Source organism: Gouania willdenowi, chromosome 4 (assembly GCF_900634775.1).
Source record: "Gouania willdenowi chromosome 4, fGouWil2.1, whole genome shotgun sequence".
In the NCBI taxonomy this organism is placed as follows: domain Eukaryota; kingdom Metazoa; phylum Chordata; class Actinopteri; order Blenniiformes; family Gobiesocidae; genus Gouania; species Gouania willdenowi.
The window spans coordinates 20,729,368-20,755,369 of NC_041047.1; the positions used below are offsets into that span (position 1 = coordinate 20,729,368).

General features: G+C 38.7%; 1 protein-coding gene across 3 annotated transcripts in view; it reads left to right on the plus strand.

Annotated features, from left to right (window-relative positions):
• tle2b (TLE family member 2, transcriptional corepressor b) overlaps window positions 1-26,002 on the plus strand; it is a 96,123-nt gene that overhangs the window by 43,621 nt on the left and 26,500 nt on the right. For 2 of the 3 annotated variants that reach the window (XM_028443645.1, XM_028443648.1), the window contains exons 5-10: window positions 12,707-12,769; window positions 15,199-15,273; window positions 19,739-19,919; window positions 21,514-21,530; window positions 23,760-23,900; window positions 25,857-25,910. In XM_028443645.1, the coding sequence (XP_028299446.1) occupies window positions 12,707-12,769; window positions 15,199-15,273; window positions 19,739-19,919; window positions 21,514-21,530; window positions 23,760-23,900; window positions 25,857-25,910 (531 nt within the window). The remainder of the gene's footprint in view (window positions 1-12,706; window positions 12,770-15,198; window positions 15,274-19,738; window positions 19,920-21,513; window positions 21,531-23,759; window positions 23,901-25,856; window positions 25,911-26,002) is intronic. The other variant, XM_028443647.1, reaches the window with a different exon arrangement.

Sequence of the window (26,002 nt, forward strand, 5' to 3'; positions counted from 1 at the left end):
TCTTTCTTCTTCTTTTCTTCTTCTTCTTCTTCTTCTTCTTCTTCTTCTTCTTCTCTTCTTCTTCTTCTTCTTCTTCCAAAGAAATAGTACTCCACATGCACAAACAATCACCATATTCTGCACAAAGGTCCAGTCCAATGCCACTTTGCCTCAGCCGCAAAAACATTCTCAAAGTCCTAAAGGTGATGCTACAGCAAGCCTCTAAAGTTCACAACAAATCGACAAATGTGCTACTGATTTGTAAATTTCTCTAAAATGTAGCCCCACTACCATAGGAAGTCTATTACAAAGTGAAAATGATGTTTTTCTTTTCAAAAACTGCAAAATGTATTAAGCTTCCCACAATTTTTTGCTCAAATGACACCAAACTATCTACAGCACATCTTCAGACTGTCCTACACCAACCACCCACACAGATTTTTGACTTATAAAAAACTGAGCCAAAGTGCATCAAAAATGTTTCACTGTAATTAAAAAAAAAAAAAATGTTTCACTGTAAACGGTATTGTAAACATATATTTGCAAATTCTTGTGAAATACCTTTTTAGTGTTCATGTGAAAAACAGAATTCTTTACAGCATTTTTAATTTCCCTCTCATGTGAACAATTGGAGTCAATTTTGTATTTATTTTTTTATTTTTTTACATAGAGCCAATAAATCTTTGTTAAAAACAAATAACCAACATCTCCATGCTGTCTGGATGCAAATTGTTTTTTTTCAAATTTTTGTCTTAATAACTGAATTTTTAACAGCTGCTGTGTTGTTTAGCTTAAAATTGCCTGGCCCCGACCATAACTGCTGCGCAGCAGTTATAAGTGAGTTATGTTAAAAATGTAATTACTTTAAAGTTCAAAGTCGGAGTATTCAATTCTACATGTATTGTCCACATTCCTTCTACTGTGTTTTTGATTGATTGTAATTTGACATCAGCTTCAGCAAATATTTGCAACAGTTGTGTCTAAAAACGCATGAACTTACAAATAAAACTTCTTTTTAGGTTAATAATTACCATAGTAAATGTCCTTGATCCAAAAACATGATAAACAAGTACATTTTAATATAATGGATACACAAAAAGCACTGTAAATTTGGCCTATTGTTTGCTACTTCTGAATACTAGCGGAGGTTTAAATCAACACCATGTGCTAATGAACACAATTAATTAACATTAGCTGGTTGAAATCATATATTATGTGGAATACACTTTGGACAAAGCTAGTTGTGACCACATGGGGAACGACAGAGCTGATTTATTGATTAAATACATTTCAACATATTTTGAATGAAAATCTACAACAGCAGCTGGCTTTACAGCCCAGCTAATGTTGTTTGGGTTTGTTTGACTTTCTAACAGTGAATGCAAATGAAATGTCATGATGAAGGGTGACTGTAACCATGTAGCAGAGGTGCTCCCCCCTTTTTTTCAGCTGCTATACCACCTGGATGGGTTTGGGCTGCAGCCAGCTATCAACTCAGTTTAGCACTAGCAGAGAGCAGCTGCTGAATTTAAAGTGGACCCCTTCAGTTTATGAGGTTTCGTCACAGTTGCAGTCTGTTTGGGATTTTTTTTTTGTCAGATATGAAAGCATGTTTGCCTCCCCAAGTTTGTAAAACCATGCAATGAAAATATACTGATCCTAATGTGCGGGGGAAATAAATCTGATTTTACAGCACCGATTATATTTCAACTTGTAAATAAATAAATAAATAAAAAATTCCCTCAGGGCATGTAATAGTTGTATACTCTTTAGTTGCGTAGCGGTGTGTGATGTGTGCTTATTTAGTTTTTTTCACTGTATGTTTACATTCTTTGTATAGCTTTGCTATCTTGACTATTTTTGTCTGGATCTGCTCTGTGGACAACATCAGTTAGAAGAAGAAGAAGTCATGTAGTCTGTCAATGCAATCTGGTGAGCCAGTGTGAATTTGACTGCTAAGAATAGACTGAATAGGTGAGGAAGAGAGTTATTACTGTGTGTATAACCACGTGTTTGTGTTGCTGCTGGACTCCATGAATGAGTGTGTGTTAGTGTGTGTATAGAAAGGAGCTGCGTCTATCTATTTTTCATTCATTTCTGCCACCTGCTCCGTGCATATCTTCTACTCGCTCTGCTGTAGGTTTAATCAGCAGGTTTTGTGTGTGTGTGTCACAGAGAGTGACACAGAGGTGCGTGCGTTCGTGCTTGCGTGCACACTTTTTTTTTGTGTATTAGTGAGTGTGTGCTTGTTGGTTTGCTTGCTCTGCCCACATCTCTCTGTGTATGAGGACTTTGGTGCTCTGTTTGGATTGGTTTTCTGTATGGCCTTTGTGTGTGTGTACGTGTGTGTGTGTGTGTGTGTGTGTGTGTGTGTGTGTGTGTGTGTGTGTGTGTGCACTCCTCCTGCCTTGCTTTCTCGCTGTGTTTCCTTTCCTCTCCCTCCAGAATAGAGGGGCCATCAATCAGAGGGGATAGAGGAAGGCGGGAGAGGGAGGGAGGGAAGTATAGCGGGAGGTGGTGAAGAAGAAGAAGAAGAAGAAGAAGAAGAAGAAGAAGAAGAAGAAGAAGAAGATTTGGCTCAATGCCAGGGATGAAGAGCTGGAAAGATGCCCAAAGAGAGAGAGGGGGAAGAGGAAGAGCAGGAGATGAAAACACAAGCCCGTGCAAGTACAAAGGAGAGAATCAGGGCAGAGCGATAGAGCAAGGAGGGTAAAGAAATAAGAAGGAGGACAGGGAGAGAGAGCAAAAGAGCAAAACAAGTGCGGTGAGGAAAAATGAAGCGAGAGGACACGGAGAAAGGAGAAGATAGGGGAGGGTGTAGAAAAATGAGCCTGCAGTAACGAGTGGGGAGGGATGATTACATGAGAGAAAAAAGAGAGAATGAGAAGAGGAGGGATGATTGTTCACCGTGTGTCTGCAGCCCTAATCACTGGGTGATTAGTACGTCACTGGTTACAAATATTTACTTCCAACATTCACAGAGAGAAAAATGTGGTACACAGGTGTGTGTGTGTGTGTGTGTGTGTGTGTGTGTATACAACTCTACTCAAAGGCTCAGAGGCCACTGTGTGGTACAACTCTATTTTCTGGGTAAAAAAAAAAATTCTTCCCATCCAATATTTGACTGCCTACGCCAAACTGTCAGGATAAGAATAGATCCGAGATGAGAATCTTCTATTACATGGGATACAAAAATGTGATTGTCCAATCCAAAGGCTACATTATCAGAGTAATGAAAGATCTGGACGTTATAGGAAAAACTAAAGTTTTTTTTAGTTTTTGTGGTATTTTTTTTTAGATTTTTCTGTCATTTTTGTTGTTGTGTTACGTGCAGTTTAAATTGTGTATCTTTTTCTCGTCATTTTGTCTATTTGTGACCTATTGTGTGTTTTTGTTGGTGTTTTGGATTAATTTTGTGTCTACTTTAGTGACTCTGTGAAAGGGACAGGCAGCATCACAATATTTGTATTTTTGATAGCCTATATTGTTTCACATGACCCTCCCCACTTTGTTTATAGCAGCACAACTGCTGTTTGTTCTTTCTGAGGCTGTCAGCGTCACCAACAGTAATTGAAATGAATGACTTTATCTGTCCGCAAAAACAGAGAGCGACCTACACAAGCATCTCAATCAGCTGTAGGCCAGTCCATCAGATAAAATCTATTTCTCTCCTATAGAATGTCTTAGGTTAAATGGAAAATCCATATTCATAAATATTCTCTCTCTCTGTCAGCTGTCAGATCAGATCCGCACAGCAACCTCTACAGAGAATGACCGTCCATTATCGTTCAGATCTAAGAACTTAACCTACTTCCGACCAGGTTAGCCGTTCAGCATAAGTTACCATGGTAACTTACCTTGGCAAAAAAGTTAATCAACGTCGTAGTAATAATTCCACAAGTTAGCGCGATAAGTGGAAATTAAATCCAGCTTTGTAGTACAGGCCCTAGAAGTATGCGTGTTAGTAAGAATGTCCTGTCCACCTGCTAAAAGCTAATTGTCTTTAAACTAAGTCTTTCTGTCTCAAAGCTGAAAACCTTGCAGCATTTTATTATTTTTCTATTGTGGCAATTACAAATTCTACTCATTTTATATTTTAACCTCAATCCAATTTTGGCTTAAAATATATTTTAATTAACAAAAAATAGATTTTTTTTTAGTTACTCTGTTTTTCTCATAGCTTAATGTTGTTATTGCGTTATGAGTCTTTTCTTGTGTATTGCACCTCTTCCTCTTCTAATGTCAGTGTGCAGATGCAGCAAGATTGAGTACTTGCTTCTCCCCTCAGGTGTTTTTCATCCCATAAAATACCTTTCTCCTGCACTAGTTAAGAAGTGCTGGGTCACAGTGTGTTTGCTGGTGGAGGGTCTTTGTGTCTTTAATGTCCTGAATCTTCTCTTTCCCTGGTCAAGTTGCTAGATTTATTATAATTGTGTTCTTTTGGTTTTCACCATTTGGATTTTTACAGACCTTGTTATTTGGCACCTTGTTGAATATTTGTTGAGTTTGGATTTAAATTAGTTAGTCACATGACCTAACTTTCAGATTTACTGAACTTTATTGATAATATCAAGCAAAACTGATCGCATTTCCTTCATTTTGTGAGAACAAACACTTTAATGGCCAATCACAGGAAAGTGGTTTTCCTACTCTTGGAAATATGGTTTCTCCGGTATTTATTTAATTTCGCATTCTGGTCTTTTTTAAGAAGCATATTCTCCAGGTTTCCCTGTAGCTGGGGTGTTGATGTATTCTCAGTAGCAGTTGTATTGCAGATCTGGCTCAATCTTATTACTCTGCACCAATTTTGTCTTTGTCCCCACTCAACGTACTCATTATTTAAAACACATTAAACAATAATCTGTCATATACTGTTATGTGATTATCTTTTTTCAGTCATAATAACCTCATCTTACACACCTGCCTCAACTTTTCCCATTCCAGTTAAAAAATTATTATTTTTCAAGAATGTTTTTTTGAAGCCAAAAGGCAGGAACGTGTTGCTTTCACACTCTGGGTTAATGGTGTGGGTGGAAAGAGAGCAGCAGAGGCAATAGTGAGAGTGATGGCAAAGTAAGACAGCAAAATGTGTGTTTTTATGCAGTCTTGCCTGCTGCGCTAAATTGAAATGCAAAAAATAAAAATACAAATCAAGCTTCTAGACAAAATGAGCTCTGAAAGTAGACATAAAAGAGTGTCAAAGAGGTTACCACAGACCATTAATCTGCCTGGTTGGATGATATTAGGGCTCGGCTCAATGCTACAGCTACGACTGGTCAGTTATTGCTTGAAATAACATTAAGCTTCACGCTGGGCTCAGAAAAAGTAGCAGTCCCTTGTGAGCGCTCTCCTCCTCCTGCTCCTATATCACTGTTTTACTCAATGCCATCTCCCACTGTTTAAAACAGCTCTAGTGCTTCACAGCTACATTATTCTCACAAAAAGCATTTATTTACAAACACAACATGACTTCTATGTTACACCCCTCCCAAACACAAAACACACTCCTAACCACACTAATGCATGCAGACAAATATGAACTCCTTTACATTCTTTCAGAATACGTTGGAAGAAAAACACAATTGCTTACATGTATTGCTGTACTTTTAAAATGTACACACTATAAATATTGTCAGCTATTGTTGCCTTTTATGCTTTATTGTTTGTCTTCTTTTTGTTGTTGCTGGTATTATTTTATTTACTATGTATTTATTTGTTGTGAACCGTATAACCCTAAAACTTAAAGGCGGAATTTCATTACATTTCTGGAAATTCCAAGATGATATAAGTAACAAGGGAATACATTTTGTGGATGATCTGGATCAATATAGTAACGCTGGATCAGTTTGAAAAATCCATAAATCCTATGTTCAGCTCTTTGAAACTCGTTCTACATCACCTCCTGCTGGTGACTTTTGCATTACATGCTCGAGTCATGAGTTCTGCTTCACGTTTTATGTGTTGTAAGGCCTTTTAAGTGTGAATAATCTGTGTACCATGATCAGGATCACTGATCCAGATAACTGCTAATATCTGGCAAAGAAGAGATTTGGTGCTTGGCAGAGATTTGCTCTATGAATGCTTTTTTTTTTTTTTTTTTTTTTAGAATCATTTCTTCATCAAAGATAAGAGTGTTTTATATGGTTCATTAAAAATTTGTAGGTTATTTATTTATCATGTTAGTTTCTTCCTGCAGCTAAACACCAAACATCACTAAAAAAGGCAAATGAGAAACATTCATGAACTATTTTGAGTACATTTCAATCTCTATTTTAAAGGAAACATCCATCCATCAATTTTCAGACCCACTTGTAAAGGAAACATGTGTCTTTATTATTATCCCCCACCACTGCCACAAAGTGTGGAAGGCCACAAAATGTGGACCCCCACCACCGCCACAATGTGTGGAAGGGGGATATATACCTTGATGGAGTTCGAAAATGAGAAGCGCAATTATTTTTTCAGGAGTTTTCCTTCTTGTTCTGTTTTCTTTACTCTGTTTGAGGTATCTTTAAAGGGGACAGCTTTTCATAGAGAAACCGTTTAAGATAAGATAACCAAATTTGGTGTGTGGCTTCAGGGTATCAACACCTTGATGGAGTTCAAAAATGAGAAGCGCTCAATTATTTTTTCCGGAGTTATCCCCCTTGTTCCGTTTTGTTTTTACTCTGTTTGTGGATCTTCAAAGGGGACAGCTTTTCATAGAAACCGTTTAAGTCAGTTTTTATATTCTGATGTGATAATATTTTCCTATGTATACATTTAAGTTATTAGATTAGGACATTTAGGAAAAGATTGTGAGTTATAATTACAACCAATCTGGCGGTTGATGTTGATGACTGTCTTTTGTTTATTTAGTCATTAATTATAATCTCAAATTAAATAATTTGCTTGTCAAAAAACATCTTTAGATGCACTAATGGAATTTTTTTTTTACAAAGTTGAAAATAGTTTTAGCACAACAGTCAATAACATTCAACGAACTCTTCACATGTTTTCCTCACAGCACTGGATCAGTGTAGTGATGATGTAAGGTCATGTGATATGTTATAAGTTGACTCAATGCGCCGCCACATTTGGACAATTTGATTGTTTTTTATGGTGCGAGAAAAATCAGTGACTTATAAGGAGGTCCAGATGAATCAGATAATTTAGTGTTGAGCCTCAAAGCAATAAGGTGTTAATATAGTCTCAACAGCTGCGTAACACATATTGAAATGAAATTTGATGGCATCAGATGGACGACACTCTGCACTTCAAAATAAGCAGCGATTGATTATGAAATGCTTTCAATTGTATCTTTGCAAGTCTTTTTGAATATATAACCAACGCAGAGCTGCTTATGTGTTCAAGCAACCGTAGGCAGTGGTGGCAGCAAACAACCTTTTTAGACCTGTGTGAGTCCCTGAAAGGAAACCCATAAACCAACTCAAAGAAGCACTGTGTTTAGACCCCGCTGTGTTTAAAAGTAGCCAATTTTTTCCCTCCTCTGCTTCGCGGAGCTGTGTAAATAATTCTGATTTCCACAGAAACAAGTGTTGATTACCAAAAATAATCACTGGACTTGTTCTTGGAATGCTGTTTGCACTTGTTTGTTTGGTCTTTCTATTACCGTATTTTTGGGACTATAAGGCGCACCGGATTATAAGGCACACCAGTTTGTGTTTATTATTATTATTCTTATTATTTATTATTATTATTATTATTATTATTATTATTAAGACGCATTAAGGGAAATAAAATAGTCAGATAAGTCAAACTTTATTCAACTCATTAAAAATAATTCTCAACATTGTTCAGATTTAACACATAAAATACAGAACAATACACTCACTTTTTCAGTTCAGTATGTTGAAGCACAGTAGTTAATTTCATATATAAGGCGCACCTGATTTAAGGCCCACTGTCGATTTTTGAGAAAATTAAAGGATTTTAAGTGCGCCTTATAGTCCGAAAAATATGGTAAGTCACTGTTTATTATCTATCCTGCAGTTATTTTCCCCTCCCCTCTTTTTTCCCATAAATTCTACAACTTCACAGATATTGGAGATTTTTCTGCCTCTCTTGTTCAAAACCTGGTGTGTGCTGTGTGTGTTTTTTCTGGGTGTGTCTCACCTATTATTTTATCTGTGCTTTATGGAAGCAGCGCTATGTGTTTGTGTGCCAGCTGGCCTCAGATCTGCCCTCAGGTGTTTATTGACCAGCTCCATTCCTCTCTTTGTATCCAGCCTCATTCATCCCTCCATCCACTCATCTCTCCAACCAAACCGTCTGCCAACGCTTCCTGGCAGCGGTGCTTGGCTGAGCTTTGGAGCGACATTGTGCCATGTTGTTTCTCACTCCTGCCTCTGCATCGGCCACTTCAGCCCCATCAACACTTTGCAGTAAACTAATATCTCAATCTCATACCAGTTTGGAATCACCAAATAATTTGAGATAATTAAAAATTACATATATTGCATATTATGTTGCAGGCTTAAGGAATAGTCCACTACATAGTGTCTCACATCTCATGTTGTCTCAGCTTCAGCATTTAAAAAACAAACATGAGTGCTCAGTCTGGATCATTCTCATTGGTTTTAATACATGACATAAAATAGCTTATTTGAGAAATGTAAAATAAGTTACTTTTGAATAATAATTTCTGAATGCCTGCAATTAAAGAAAATGATGGTATTTGTTTAATATCTTGTGTTTGCATATGAGTCCCATGTCTAATCTGTTTAATCTACCTGCAAATCTGTTGTTTTCCACTGTTAGAGAAAGGAGAGCACAGCCAAAAAGCCTGTACACACTTGCAGAAAAAAAACAAAGTCAAATGGTGAAGATTTGAATCGACTGAACACATTCAAACAATAATTGCATGTTTGAAAAAGCCACTTGTTATCCTTTGATTGCTTTTTTTCTGTGATGACGGCTTCTTTGAGCCCATCATTATATTTGTCGGTTTTTCGCTGCGGGATGTCTTCAGGGTATTTCACATTTTTATATAAACCTTTCTATTCAGAGTCAAGACTTTTGTAGAATATCCCATTTCACTGAGACCTGCTTTGGTATCACGGATGACCATCCACTTTGTAGAGAACAGTGTTTTTTCACCTTTTCATACATTGTATTTAGACGTTTTTAATCACTGTTATTACTGGCCCCGATGCACGTGCCATTCTTGGGCATTACATGGCAGGTGCGTCTCACCCGTGGGAGATGCGGACACCTGCACTTTCATAAAACAAAAATGCATCCCGCTCACTTTTTACAGAGGGGTTCATTGTTGAAATGTATTGGTCCAGTTTAGATTGATTGAATGGTTGATCAAGCCAATCTCAGCCAACCATTTAAGGATTAGAATTAGCAAAACTGTGGCAAACAATAGTGAAAAAAGGGCAAAACTGTGGAACAAAAGAGGCAAGATATAGGGTAAAAAGGAAACAAGTGTTATTTGTTGGGCAAAAAGTTAGCTTATTTGGATGAAGGTGGCAACAATGAATTTTATTTACAGTATTTATTTAGAATTTATAAAAATGGGATAAAAGTGTCAAAAAGAACTTGCAAAAAATGGACAAAAATTTGAAAAAGGGATTATTATTGGCAAAAGGAAGCTTAAAATTTAAAAAAAAAAAAAAAGGGTAAAATTTTTGGGAAAAGAGGCAAAATGGGACAAAAGAAGTTACAAAGAAAAAGGTAATAAAAACTTGGTTATAAAACGTTTCCCCCTTTTAAGGTTTTCTGGGAGAATAATATTAAAATGCAGACACTAAAGAGCCACATGTTGAGTATCACTGACTTTATCATGGTTTTAATAAATTAATTTAATAAACTAAATTGGGAGTTGATGGTTGCTCTACCTTAGAACACCCCCCACTTTTAAAATCGCTGCTCCACCACTGTTACATGGCCATCATCCGACTGTTTTTCTGGAAAAATCTAAGCCTGGTTCATTTGAACTTATGCGTGATTCCAGTTCAACCTGTTGATTGATGGGAAACAATCTGTCGTCCTTCAGCGAAGACTTCATTCATATTTAAAGGAGCATTTAGTGGAATTAAGTTACCACCTTAGTTCATACACATAGTCAATAGCTCTGAGGGTTCTCACACATTGTAAAACACCCACAGTCGTCAGGTGTGTAATACCAATTTATTTTTGATATTGTCATTGAAAAAAAAAAATGATTTCTGGATGTTTTATGAGCAGCTCTCTGAGGCCTTGAATTTAGGTCAATGAAACAGAGCAGCAGATGTGTTTATGGAAGCCTGTAGAGCTGCTTGTTAACATAGTGAACATAATACACACTGACACTTTACACTTTCTTGGTATCTGGCCTTTTTTACTCTTTACATTCATTCATTCATTCATTTATTCATTCTTCTGGAGCTGCTGGTGCCCATTCCATCCCATGCATGTTTTTTTTTTCTCCAGAATTAGGAGTGTTTTTAAAGTTTATTATAATAGAGTTGAACATACAATGGGATTGAAACTAAATCAATACTTTTGTCATTATAAGCCTTTTCCTCTGACAGGTTCATTACAGAGGCTTGTGAAAAAAACAAAAAGAATGATTTCAAGAGCTTCAGTGCACCTATCTATAATCCAAAGTCCTATTCACACGTATTTTATGATGAATGATGAATGGAAATGTTTGTTTTTTAATCGCCGATGAGAGCGACTGTATGTGACAGGAAGTGGATTACATACGAGCGTGCGTGTTTGTGGTGTGTGCTGACCTCTATCTCCTCCTTAGTGCTTTTGTTCTCTCTTCCTCTTCAAATATCTTCATGTGTCAAAAGCACGTGGTGGTGGCGAGGATGGAGAGACGCACGCAGCGAGGGGCGAGACAGGTCGAGGGAAAAAAACACACCGATAATTAAGTTGGAGTGTGACACGAGACATGGTAACAAACAGACAAGAGTGACGGAGGAGAAGAATAAAGAAGTAAATGTGGAAAGCTGAGTGGATAGATTATAGTTTGAAAAAATAGAAAGGAAAATACAAAGATGGATTTTACAAATAAATGAATAAATAAAAACAGGCAAAGCCAGCCCTGTAAAGGAGGGAGATGAGACAAAAGGGACGTTAGGGGGGAGAGTGAATAGTGTAATAATGGCCCAGTGTGAGGGCTGTTGTATGGAGAGAAAGAGCGAGTGAGTGAAGAAGAGAACAAAATGAGGCTGAGGGCACTCAGACAGATAGAATTAGACACACTGCAGAGGTTCAATGTGCGTTTGTGTGTGTGCACGTGTGAGAGACGCAGCCTCAGTGTGCGATTGTGGGGTGTTTTTTTTTTTTTTTTGTGGGCTTGTAGTGAGTGTCAGAGAGAGAAGCTGATTGAGATGTTGGCCCCCATGCGGCCATGTGCCAATGCTAACGGGGATCCCAATAAACAATGTTATTCATCATTTACAAACACAAATAATGTAGATTATAGGTACATTTTGGGATGTTTGAGAATGGTAGGTAGATGTAAAGCATCCTCACTGTTACTCTTTCCATGTACTTTATTATTATTATTATTATTTTAGAACAGATTTTTCTTCCGGCAGCTTGCCAGCAGAGCTGAAGTCAGCATCCAATGTGAACATTTTTAAATCCTAGTTAAAGGCACTGTTTTTCATAGTGCGTAGGACTGAGAGGGCCATTTTTAAAAATATTATTGTTGATTTAATGTTTTTACCTGCTGATTTTAATGTTCTTATTAATTTTTAATGTTTTCTGTTGCACTTTTTAATCATGTAAAGCACATTGAATTGTCTTGTGAAATGCGCTATGCAAATAAATTTGCCTTGTTCCCAAAATTTAGTCCGATTTTACCAACCAGGGTACCCCAGCGTACAGAATACTAAGGACGCTATACTCTTTTCATAAGTTTAACGGGGTATTGAGTTATTGACTAAGTTAAATTGAGATTTTCCCATTTAAACCTATTGGAACAGTGAACACAGCGCCCCCTGCAGTTTAACGTATTAATAATACCGACTCTGAGGAGTTATACTGACTCTGAGGGGTTATTCTAAGGGTTATATTGGCTTCGCGGGGTTCAGCTTATGCATCCTCACTTGCATTTTCTTTTGGAAGCACTTTGTCTAGTTTACTTGGCTCTTTTGTTTTAATAACTGCAATAAATCCAACTGAATTACAGTGCAATAATCTATAACTTATCACAAACCCAGTGCAATAACTAACACTAATCCTGTGTCGGCACTTTATCACTGTTTGAAATGTGTGTTTTTATGCTTTTATTTTTAAAGCCTAAAGTCGAGTCTTGTGCAAAAAAAAATCCATTCTTGCATGTGCCTATGGTGTGTATGTATGAATGACAATAAAACTATCTATCTATCTATCTATCTATCTATCTATCTATCTATCTATCTATCTATCTACAGTATCTACTGTATAATGTGTATAATGGTAGAGGAAAAAGTGTGTAGCCAAGATGAATGAAATATAGAATTTCTGAATACACTGAATTTGACGCGTGAAAATGTCCTTGTTTGCACAGGTTTGTCTGTTTATCTGTTTGAGAGAAAAGAGCAGAGATTGACTGAAGGGGAGGGGGGGGGGGGGGGGGGGGGGGGGGTGGTCAGTCATCAACTGAACCAACGCTCATTAGGTGTCCAAATGCAACAAACATCCATTGTGCTGTAAAAACATGCCGTGTGTAATCCTATGAAACCCAATGTGATTATTTATCCTCCTTCCTCTCTTTTCTGTCTTTTTTTCTCCATCTCAGGCGGAGATTGTGAAACGTCTCAGTGCCATCTGTGCTCAAATCATCCCTTTTCTCTCTCAAGAGGTGAGCATCACTGCTGCCAGACACACTCCTTGCAGTACACAAAGCATGCACACACACACACACACACACACACACACACACACACACACACACACACAAATGAAAGACAGCAGTTTACCCCTCTAGCCCAACAATAAAGAGCTGAAAATCTTTCCTATACATCAGGTCTTTTAATAACCACAGGCTTTTATTTGCAGCATGGAGTTGTTAATTGAAATCTTGTACATTTTAAAACCTCCCACACGTATTCATATTGATAATAGCCAAACGCAATTAACAATTCACTCAATGGTTTCTGAAAGAAATGAGTCCTCCTTATTGTGTAGTCAGCATCTGTGTTCACAACCAACATAAACGCATCCCAACAATTACTGTACTCAGTAAAAAGTGCACGGCTATTGGGAATATTTCTGATGATGTTTCATCTTAGCAGAACCACCGTTAATGAGTTAAAAATAAAAAGCTAATCCATCAACTTATTATCTAGCGGTGTCTGTAATGTCTGTCAATGTAATTCAATCTAATACTGAGGACACTGCATGAAATAGGCATACACTTACACTCACAGAAACTAGTCTGATGTCACAGTTTGTTTGTTTTTGTGATCAATGTGATGATACTAGATTCATGTAAAGTTTACAGTTCCTTTTTCACTTAATTTTTTTATATATACATTTCATAATGAAAACATGTTTGTGGACTGTATTGAAACACGCTGATGGTAAGTCCCACTGTACGACGGCGTATTAGGGCCACATTGACTTAAAAATAAGTGTGAGCACTACGAGATTAAAGAGTATAAAGTCATAAAAATGAAACATAAATAAATAGATTAAAGTCATAATTTTATTAAATTAAAGTCAGAATGTTTTTAAATTAAAGTCAGAATGTTTTTAAATTAAAGTCAGAATGTCTTTAGATTAAAGTCGTAATATTTTCAGAATAGAGTCATTATTTTATGAGAATAAAGCCGTATCTTAAAATAACACTCAGAATTTCCTGTTGAAGTGAATGCCCTGAAGTTGACCACTTTCAGCCACTTCCTCCTCCACTAAAGAGGCTATTTGCTCCAAACCAGTCTGGTTCTTTAGTTGGAACAAACGCAAACGTCTGCAAAGTCACTTCAAACTCCTTAAACTGATAACAGTATGGTGATGATGGGCCAAAAGTATCATCTACAACTTTATTTTCATGAAATTACAACTTTATTCTCGAAATAATATGACTTTAATTTTGTAGCCCCCAGATTTTTTTTTTAGTGTTGCCCTAATAGGCCGTCGTACCACTGAATGGTTTCTACATTTTATTTTATTTTACCATGGCTACCAGATTTTGCTTCTATCACTCCCATTGATTTTCACCATCATTATATGTATTAACCCTCCTATTATTCTCAAATATTAAACACATTTTACCCTTGGGGTCAATCTGACATCAGGGTTATTTGCCTCCAGAAAATGATTTTCAGAAAATTGTTGACCAAGTTTTTGTGTCAGACATTTTGTTTATTTGTTGACGACATAAATAAGCCTTGGATAATGAAACCTTGACCTGTTCTCTATCGCCACCATCAGGCCAAACCTTTAAATTAGAATCAATTTGTCTTGAATAACTTTCATCTAAATCTTCTCGCACTTGCTGACAACATTGGTTGTAGTGATGATATAACTTTCCCTTCAGCGCCACCATCAGGTCAATGGGGATGTAAGGGCACACATGGGTGACACACAGACAAGTTTTACACAGCTAAAACATCTTGGGGTCAAATTGACCCCAGAGGAACACCATTGCGTGCAATATGTGTTCAGCACATTGAAAAATATCATGATGATAATTATGAAATTTGAAGCAAAAAAAAAAAAGTCAGCTATTATATAAATGGGGTCAAATTGACCCCAAGGAGAGTAGAAGGGTTAAATGTTCAAAAAAAAAAAAGAAAATAGTGTGTTTTCTACAATAACAAAATAACTCCACTGCTGCTGCTGCTGTTCTGGTCTTTTCTAAGTGTGAGCAACATAGTGGTTTTTGTCTGCCAGTGTGTGCGCACATTGATGAGGTGTGATCTGTGGAAACAGCAAGGTCACCGCTCTGTCAGTTTGATCAATATTGACTCTGTGTGTCTGTGACCGAGTGTGTGCGTGTGTGTGTTTGGCTGTGTGTCTTCATACGTTTGTGTTCATGCGAGGGCAGAACTTTTTGTGTTTGCGTTTGTGTGACTGTTTGGACTGGGGTTATGTGCAAACAGACATGATTTTTTTGTCAGTGTGTCACACAAAAACACACACATTGCAATACAAGGATCTTTGAGAATGTTCTTCTCAGCTTTTGTGTTTCGGGATTTTTGTGTGTGGGCCTTTCAATTCAGACTTTTACATTGATATGTATGTTATGTTGTGTGTTTACACAATGTCGGTCTCTTTGGTTTGCAGCACCAGCAGCAGGTGGTCCAGGCTGTGGAACGAGCCAAGCAGGTCACCATGGCCGAGCTCAACGCCATTATTGGAGTGAGTCATCCTCTCACACACACACACACGCACACACACACACACACACACACACCACACACACACCACACACACACACACACACACACACACACACAAATAAAACATTAAACATAAAATTTAAAACAAAGCCAATAATTTATTTTACAAAACTTTTTCACAGGAAAGAAAACTATCATAATATTACACCACATTAAACTTAATGCAGTTCATACATTTTTACATGAAACAATCAAAACCAAGTGCATTAGTTAATGACAAGTGTCTGCCTTAAAAAAGACTGACATTTTGTTCACACACTAATGATGAAGAGATCTGTCGCTGTTAAAATAATAAATTTGACGTACAGCTTTTCTCTCCACATCTTTCAGGCATAAGGATAATTCTGATTTATTTTTCCTCTCCTCTGTTAAAACATTACATTGCAGAGACTGTAAAGAAACTCCAAACTATGACGAGCCCCCCATGTTTTGGTTAGCACATAGTAGATGCACTGGCTAGCCAGGTTAAAGAGTAAAGGGGTGGGGCTATGTTAGTGGGTCAATAATGATTGAAATAGTTTTAATGAGTTGATTAAAAAAATTAAGAAATATGTCGTTATTGGCTAATGATTTATCCGACAGATCACTTTTGTGCATCCTTAGTTATAATAAAAATGAGAAACTTAAAAAAGAATCTAATTCCAGCATGTTAATTTTGTCTTCTTTTTTAAATAATATGTTAAGGTTTCATTTATTCAGACAATGTTTTCTTTGGAAAAGTGATCTCCTGACTTGTGTTTCTGCGTTAATGCTTTCCTTTTTAAATAACTTGAAGGGATACATCAAAGGAATCACTAGATGCCACTGAGGAAGACTTGCAGTTGGCAGTCGAAACATGTCAGGAGTTCGGGGTTGGCCTCTGTGGGGGGGGTGGAGCTATGCTGGCAGCATTGGTGTGGTGGTGGTGGGTACCCGGTTGGGGATGCTTGGCTACGCTTGCTTGTTGGTCTGTGGATGGCGGGGTGGCCCTGTTTGGGTGGTTGATGGCATCCTCTCTTGTCGGGGGGGCGGGGCCGCATCCCTGTAGACGGTGTTGTATTGTGAGGCTGTGCAACCCGCCCCGGGGTTGGCTGCAGGGGGGGTTGCCCCCTGGACCACTGGCGGTGTGGCTTGTACCCCGCTGTGCCTAGGGGGTGGGGGGTCCTGCTGTGGTCCGTGGGGCCGATATGGTGCAGGGGGGCTCTCTTCGCAGCCTACTTGCATCGGTGTGGGGGGTGGACGCGCTGAGGAGGTTCTGCTGTCTGTGTCGGGGTTGGGACGGTGTTGCGTGCTCTTCAGGATGATGGGCTCCGGTGGGCTCGGCCTGCTGGCTGGGCCGGTCTTGGCGGTGGTATTCTGGAGCGGGCGGTGCTGGCTGCGCCCTTGCATGCCTGCGCATTTTGCTCTCGTTGTTTCTGCCGGCCTGGCTGCTTCTAAGGGCCCAGGGTGGCGCTTGGGTTCGCAGAAACAGTTTTTACACAAACATTGGTCACGGATGCACTGGCATGCCTTGGGCTGTGGGATAAACTCGTACTGGACTTAACCTTAGACACGTTGATCCCAAACACCAGTTTTAGGTATAACCACTCACTCCTTCCCTCTTTCCACAGCCACCACCAATTATACTTAATTTCTCCACACGTCACCAGACTGGCTTGATTACACAACACAATAAGCACAATATGCACAACTATAACATCATATCTCACTCTCACTTCAAAACAGTCAACTCTTCCGTACTCCTTCCATTTCCCACTCTGACTCCCTCTTCCCTATTCCCTCCCTCCTCACCCAGGTGTAACACCGCCCTCCCTTTTTATATTCTCCCTTTAATAAAGTGTTTTTAATGTTTTATTGTTGTAGCATTCTGTTGAACAAGCTTGTTTCTTGTTCTATTAGTTCATAATTCTACAGGGATTTTATGGTGAAAGGGTTATAGTGAATGCCTTCAGACAAAACAGCAACTCCTTGAGAGAGACATGAATGCCTTTTCTTTTTTAATCTTATAGCCAATAAATGATAGGCCAACAGAATTTATAGATGTAATTGTCAGCTTGTCTTTTCAAATATAACTATATTACTTCTGCTGCTGGCAAGGTATTGATGTACTCAAAGCCTGTCATTGTGGTGAAGGGAGATAACAGCCATGCTGAGGAAACCAATGGTTATGAATTGTATCTAGCCTTGAAAAGGCTGCTTGTTACTGTACCTGTATCTGAAGTTAAAATGTTTTGATGGAGATGGGATTTTTCTGCTGAGAGCGATCAGACTGGTAGATTGAGAAGTTGATTTATACCCTCCAAGTTTCCAGATCTCAATTTTATTTTGCATGTGTTAAACCAAATGACTGGTTCACTGCTCATAGGAGCTCAAATATTGATCGGGGCTCGAAACCATAACACAGCTGCAGAAGTTCAGTGGAGTCCAGTGTTCAGGGCTGTATTGGCAGCTAACAGAGACCAACACAATATTCAGCTGATCTGTTTGATATATTATTATTATTATTATTCAAATCTGTTTAGAAACACATAGAAACAGTAGGTACCATAAAATGAAATTACGTCATACGTCAATGTTGGTAAAACAATTATACACTGAATTCACACTCAAAATGCTGCCAGATCTTATCATAATTTGGAATCGATCCACTTTTACTACATCTCAGATGTTCAAGCTTCAAATGGGACATTACTTCCTCCACCCAAAGCTTAAATGTTGGTGGAGCTGACTTTTTCCAACAAAACAGTATCAAGCATTTTGCAAGTAATGTCATAAAGGCAACTGCCAATGCCTGAGGAAGTGTCACTGAAATATCTGCTACAACCTCCCAAAAATCATACAGACAAACCCAGATCTGTTTAATCTGTTTAATGCATTAAGAGAAAACATTTTGTTTCCATCTGTACTGTAGCACTTCTACACAAAGCGATTTATTCAACTTTGATTTTATATCCACAAAGTTGATAAAATATACTTCAGCCATCCACCAGGGGACAGATTACTGTAAATATTTTGGCTTCATTAATTGGTGACGTCATGTTGCTTGACTCACTTTAATGAAAAATGTACATAAAGCTAACTCACTTTATATTGATTTTTTGATAAAGCAGCATCTTCATTTTTTTGATGAAAAGGAATTAACATTTGTTAGTGCAGATCAATGAGATCTAATGGCATTAAATCCCATCACTGATTACATCAATGTGTACATGGTGCACAACAAGGCAGAAATCATTGCAGCTCAGCCTTTAAGGCTAAAATCATTCAGTCCATGTAAAAATAAAGACATGAGAAGTGACCGACTACACTAATTATTCCTTTAACAGGTCAAACTAGATGTATTCTAGTCACACCATCACCTGAGCAGCATCCTATTGCACACGTGCAGTCTGTTCTGTGCACAGTTTGTAAGCACGCACACACACACACACACACACACACACACACACACACACACACACACACACACACACACACACACACACAGGAGTGCAGGAGTAGACAAGGCTTTTTCGTAGCTTGTCAGAGCCCGTCTACTTAAAGCCCTTTGTTCCTCCCAGCACTACAAACACGGCTGTCTCTGAGGTGTATGTATTTGTGTGTGGGGGGGTGGGGTGGTGGTCTATTACACCATCTTGACAAAACACGCAGAAACAAGCATTATAATGCTCCCCCCAGGATAAAAGCCTTTCTTTATCTGTGGCCTGCTCCTTTTGCACTCCGCTCGCTCTCTCTCTTTCTCTCTCTCTCTCTCTCTCTCTCTCGTCCCATCTGTTTTTTCTCTCTCTCTTTCACTTAGCTTTTCCACTTTTTTTTACATTTTTCTTTTGCTTTTTGTTTTTCTCCTCCATCCCATTCCTCTCCCATTGTTCTTTTCTTTATCTTTTGCTTTCACTCTTGCACGCCATCCTTCTCCTTTTTTTTTTCCACTCATTTCCTCTTATTTTCTCTTTCACAATGATTCCCTTGTGTCTCCTCATTAATCGCTCTTTGACAAAAAATGCTCCCCCTCTTTCTATTTTCCCTCCTTTCCTTTCCACCTCCTCTCTTCCTTTCCTTTGCTTCTCTATAAATCACATCACCTTGATATCCTCATTTCACCAACATCCTATTCTGTCATCGATTTGCTGGCTTTCCCTTTCAATTGTCTTTATTCTATGTGGGTGTCTTGATCATTCACTACCCTCTTTCTATCTCTTCCTTAATGCCCGTTTCTGCCAGCGGCTAATCCACTAATCTCTTTCACCTTCCTTTATGACTTCATTCTAATTTACACACACACTGCTTGATGCTGATCTCCCTCTCTGGATGTAACTTCCCACACTGCATTTTTCATGTTCCTCTCTCACAGTCGATGTAAATAATTTTCCTTTATCTTCATCTTTGCATGTCTTTTCTAACCACACTTGTGTCTTTCTGTCCATCTTCCTTCCCTGTGGCCACAGCAGCAGCAGCTCCAGCATCTGTCTCATCACGCCCCCGGCATCCCTCTGACGCCGCACCCGTCAGGCCTGTCGCTGGGAGCGGGCAGTTCAGGCCTTCTGGCTCTGACCGGGGCTTTGGGGGTCTCAGCTCACCTCGCCTCCAAAGATGAACGAAACCATCTTGACCCAGAACACCTCAGAGGTAAAAAAAACAAATAAATAAAACATACAAACACCACCAAAAATATGTTGTATTAGTTTTCTTTGAGAGCATGTTGTGGGTAACTTACAAAAGTATACAGTTTGCTTGAATGTACTGTCCAATTTTGTAAATAGTGATGCCAATTACAGACAAATATATAAAAATTTAATATTTGGCTGTGGTAACAAACTTTTTTTGTTTGAAATTGAAATGTACCGGTACTTGCAAATTCTTGTTTAATACATTTTCAATGTTCATTTAAAAAAACAGCAAGATGCAAAAGAGTCGATGCAAAAGTGCCAATTTCTTACTTATGATTTTTTGTTAAAAACAAATGACCAAATTACCAAAAAAACATTTTTATTTTGTTTTGTCTGGTTTGAAATCTGCCTTTAAACGCTAACAGCTGCTGTCTCGCACACAGGTGACTGGCTTAGTCAGTTAGTGAAGCTACAGGTGACATTTCCATCTGCTAATTAGCTCAGTGACATAGAAGATGTTCCACCATGCAAAAGTTATGGATCAATCATGTGTTGGACTTATTGATTCATTCACTAATTATTGCAGCTGTAGAATTGCTAAAAACAGCTAGAAGAGCTTTTAAACAAGTACCATATTGTTAGTCTCTTGCTAATTAACTCAGTGACATAGAGCATTGTTTCTTGTGCCAGAAATTCTGAGATCAAACCTCAACTGATGTTAGAATGCCACATTTTTCATATTCCTATACTCTGCTTATTGCTCAGAATTTCCTAAAATTACGTCGCCCCCATCTGGAGCAGCTATAATTATATTCTTGAATTTTATTGAAAGCTCACAGAGAAAATCCAAAACTGGTGGAATATACATTCACGAGTCATTTTGGAGACTTTTAAACAAGTTACTGGAACAATGTATAAAATTTAATAACCCAGTTTTAATGTAACAAATGCATTGGTGAGTTTTACAGGAAGCTGTATGTATATGTTGCCTACTATTGCACGAATGTGGGTTTTATTTTAGGCTGAACTTTAACTTCGTTGTTTTGCGGGCTGTCACAGTGTAGACAGATGTGTTTTCGGTATCGGTGGAAATGCTAAATAAGTGTTTCCTCCGCTATGAACTCTTATTCACCTCGGTAGAATATCTTATCTTTGTGCTCTGTTTTCAGGCACTGAGCCAGGAGAGACCTGCTCATGAATAAACTCAGAGCTAGAAAAGAGGGGGAAAAAGAGAGGGGTGCCATAAGAGCAGCAAGGAAAAGAGATAGAGAGAGATCACTCTGTTCACACCATCAGTTTCAACACCTATGGAAGGGCCTATGTATGTGTTTATGTGAGTCTGCGCATACATGTGTGAGGCACAATGAGTGGGAGGACAGCGTTGAAAGCATAATAAGGGAAAGACGTGAGCTTTGAAGAAAAGAGAGAAGGATTAGACATCTTAGTGTCTGCTCTTCAGTGCAATGGTGGAGTAGCTCATTTTAACCTTGACTGATTAGACACTGTTGTGATTATTATCTGGACTGATGTAAAACTTACTCTCTCCTCTCTTTCCTTCACCCCGTGACACCTTCTCTTCTTCTTCCTCTCCCGGGACCTCCCCCTATACTCAGAGGGTGCACCCAGCAGGGTGAGTAGTCACATATTCACAGTGATCTGTGTGTGTTTGTGTACGTGGGTGTGAGACAGTGATAAACTAGGGGAAATGGAGACACTGTAAAGTGGCCTCTGAAAAGGCAGTGCATTGCTGGAGCTCAGCCAAGAGTAGCCGAGCGCCGCAGCAGCACAAAAGATGCACATCATCATCAACCTTGAGCTCCTCAAGGTTTAGCACGTCACCCCCACTGACCTCCACGCTTTCATCTGACCTAAAGAAAACCAACAATATGATTCATTATTTTTTATTGAGTATTAGATTCTAGTTCTGCCTTTCTTGGAATTTGAACCACCAACACTAACACATAGCTCCACTGAGTCGTTCCAGTCTGGACTGGATTTAGGCAAGGCATGGCAAATTTATTTGTATGGCACATTTCATATATACAAGGCAATTTAATGTTCTTTAAATGATTAAAAGGTGCAACAGAAAACATCACACAGTTTGAAAATCAATAACAACATTAAATCAGCAGTAAAAACATTAAAAATCTCCCTCTAAATCATACACAGTAGAGAAAAAAAGTGTCTTTAACTTGGATTTTAAAATGTTCACATTGGGCTTCATAGACTTCAGCTCTGCTGGCAGTTTGTTCCACTTCTTTGCAGCATAACAACTAAAAGCAGCATCACCATGTTTACTGTGAGCTCTGGGCTCCACTATCTGACCTGTGTCCATAGATCTGAGAGACCTGCTGGGTTCATACCTGACTAACATCTCGCTGATGTATTCTGGACCAAACCCATTCACAGATTTATACACCAGCAGCAGAACTTTAAAGTCTATTCTGAGGCTGACTGGGAGCCAGTGTAAAGAAATCATTGCTGTGTTACGTAACGGAGCCATCATTAGCATAAATCCGTCCCTGCTGCTGAAGCACACCAAACTTCCGCGGCCTCCAGCGAGCTCAATTCAGCCCCTAGCCCAAAACAAACCACATATTCAAACTCTGGGGAATAAAACGCATCCGCTGGTGCCACTTTTTCATGAAATTAGCACTTTTTTTGCGCTGCGATTGTGTGTTTTGCCTCCACGCAGGTCTGACTCTACCCGGGAGAGATGCACATATTTGGACTCGGGTGGAGCAGACCTTTCCTGACAGCTTGTTTGGCCTGATCCGAGCACTTTTGGAAAACCAATGGGAGAAGCACTATTGACACTGGAGCCACTTTCACACTTCTCTCTTCCATAGACACAGTACACGGAGACGGCTCTAACTGACACGCACCCAGCACTTCAGAGCAGAGAGAAGTGCTTGTTTTTCCATGATTTTGAGACCTAATTTTATATACTTAGCGATTTTTTTCATCTTTCAAATTTGGCTCAATGGTCAATGACACATGTTTCTGTGTTCTGACAAACTCATAACACAAATTTATTTCTGCTTTACTCGGACTTTAAAACTGGACTAATATGCTCTGACCTCTTCCGTCTGGTTAAGAACAAGGATGGTCAATTGAAAAGGAGAGATTCATAGTCCAGAAATATGCGTTTCGCGACCATAACATTATGCAGATTTGTTCAATTCAAGGAAAGTATTTCGCTCATGAGTTCATGTCTTGACTGAATTTACATATTCATGTTGAGGAAGTTTGTGAAATCCACGTTGATTAATTGAAACAGCTTTTATTGAAGAGAAAACACTCCTGTAGGTGTTCACAAAGGAGAGGGTGAAGGAAAAGCAAGAGGCAGTCAGACAGTGTGTAAGCTGTACAGATTCACTGAGCAGTTTGGTTAATATCGTCTCTCTTTTCATGTGCGGTGTCTCTTTCTTCCTGTGCAAGTTGCTGATGTGTTGAACCATCAAAACCTTTTTTCCTCCCCACAGGGTGACACACAATGATAAGTGATTCTTAACAAACATCTTGTCCTTGCTGTAATTATAAAATAGAAAAAACGAGGCACTGCTTTGAATGTGTTTTCAATGAGCTGAGCAGCAGAACATGGCTCGCTGTAAATATGCCTGCACGGCTTTAATAATGAGAGCCATATTTTACATGAGGCTTGGAGTCCCCAAGGGACATGTCTCATTAGCTTCATAGACTCTCCTGCATGCTACTGTGGCTAGTTCTTAACCTTGAATCGTATGTGTGCGTATGCGTGTGTGTCTGATCAGAATCTTCATCAACATTTTTTTTTTTTTTTATCACTAATCCATATGGTCACTGATTGGTTTTCTGATCTGATTTGACTTTTTTTCAGAGTAAGTCAGTGTCGTCAACAGACAGTCAGCCTGCTGAGGAGCGCCAAGGTCCGTCAGGGGGTTACGCCTCATCGCAAGGAGGAGCTGAACCCAAGAGGAGGCGCTGTGACGAGAAGGAGCCGCTTCCACCACACTCTTATGTACGTGTAAGCAAGGGATTGTGTTTTTGAGAGGTAGCCTTCGAGTTCTTCTGCTATAGTCCCCTCACATGGGAAATCTTACATTTATAGCTTGATGCTTGCTCATATGGAAATATTGGGTTTTTAATTATTTAAACCACATGTGTGAAACTCAATTCATTAAAACTTAACTTTTTTTTCCCAGGGCTCACACCTTTCTCATGCCTATATCACATGATGGCATAAGTACTCTAATGTTTTCCAAAATCCTACAATTTTCCTTAAATTATTCCCCAGAATAATGGTTAAGATTCTGCAGGGACTGATGATATCTGTCACTTATTGCTTGGACATTGTCTGTGCTTTACATACTTTAAATACTATTATCTGTGGAAGTGCAAACTAGTGCAGATGAATGATTAAATTGCTTGTTTTCACACCTAGAATCTGTGGACCACTTGAGATTTAACTGGTCCGTATTTGGTCCCTGAACTAAAAGGAGTTTGACACTATTGGCATAACTATATTTTACGATGTGTGCCTTAAGATGACCTTTTTGGCATCATTTAAATACAGTTTAATTAGATAGAATAGCTTGTATCTTGCACGGGAAAGTAAATATTTTCTGACACAATGCAACGTGAGATGTTTGTCATTGTAACAATAATTAGACTCACACCTTTCTATCATTGTTAATGTATAGTGTTACTTTCAAGAGTGAAATGCATGGCAGCTCTGAGTGTGGAAACCCAAATGACTTCTAGAATACTGCAACATTCAGCTAAAGCCAAGCACTGGCTCCTCTCAACCTCTGGTTATTGAAATTAGCAAGAAAAAAAATAAATACAAATTAGCAAGAAATGGCAACATCACCTAACTTCAACGTTAAAAAAAAACTTTTAATTGTACCTTGAAGGAATGGTCTATAATTGCAATTTTTACAAGGGGTCATGATCTTTTAAAAACTGGCGTACATCAATCGGCTATTATGTTTTTCCAACCACTTTTACTTTTTCAAGAAAAGAACATTTCTTTCCTAAATGTTTTTGCTTCTTTTGTGCCTGTCGAGCAATATTACACCTTCTATTTCTCTATGCTTGCCTTTTTTCTTCCACATCTCTCTCTCTCTCCTAATTTTTCTGTTTCTTTCATTTCCTTTTCCTGTTGTAGTGGATTTTTTTTTCTTACGTTTGGCATTTTACTTTTCCTTTCCTTTCCTTTCATCCTGTCTCTCTAGCTTGTTGTTCTTGCTCTTTCAAAAGGTTGGAGCCATTGTCCTGTTTTGCTCTGCATAATTTGGTACTGATGTCACTCCATGCGGATGTCAATAGAAATATCAGGCCATGATCACATCAACGCACTGTTTCCAAGGCAACTAAGTGCCATCATTCTCACCTGAAAAAAGGCAGGAAGCTTAAGGCTGAGTTGCAGATGTATAAAGAGGTGGAAAGAGATGAACATTCACGCAACAGGAGTGTGTGTGTGTGTGTGTGTGCGTGCGTGGGTGTGTGTGTGTATGTGCATGCATAGTGGTACTTATGTCCCAGTTAGTACTTTAACCAGTATGCACAGCTTCCTCATCTTTGTGGGGACAATTAATCAGTTCTCCAGGGTGAACCATATCAATTACATTTCAAATATGCCTCAATAAGTCCCCATTAAGCTTATTTCTTTAGATCTTTTTTCATATGTAAGTCCTCATGGTGTAAATGTTTAGGTGTGTCAGTGTGTGTGTGTACGTGTAATTATATTTTAGACAGTGATATACCCTTCGTATACCAGTTAAAAGCCAGATATTTGGTGAAAGCTAAATATCCGATGATATTAAAGTAGCTCGTGTTTGACTCTTCATTATTAAAGTTTGACAGGGCATATCGTGTGTTGGTGTGTGAGATGAAAATAATTTGTGTCTTTAGTTTTAATTAGAAATAGAGAATTCTAATGATTTATGCTTCTTGTGTTTTTCGTGCTCCTCAGGACAGCGATGGAGACAAAAGTGAAGATAATCTTGTGGTGGACGTCTCCAACGAGGTCAGTAAACAACACAACAAGTATGAACGCTTCAACAGTGCGTCGAGGTTACATAAAGTAGTCTAGAACCGTGGTTCTGAAACTTTTTGAAT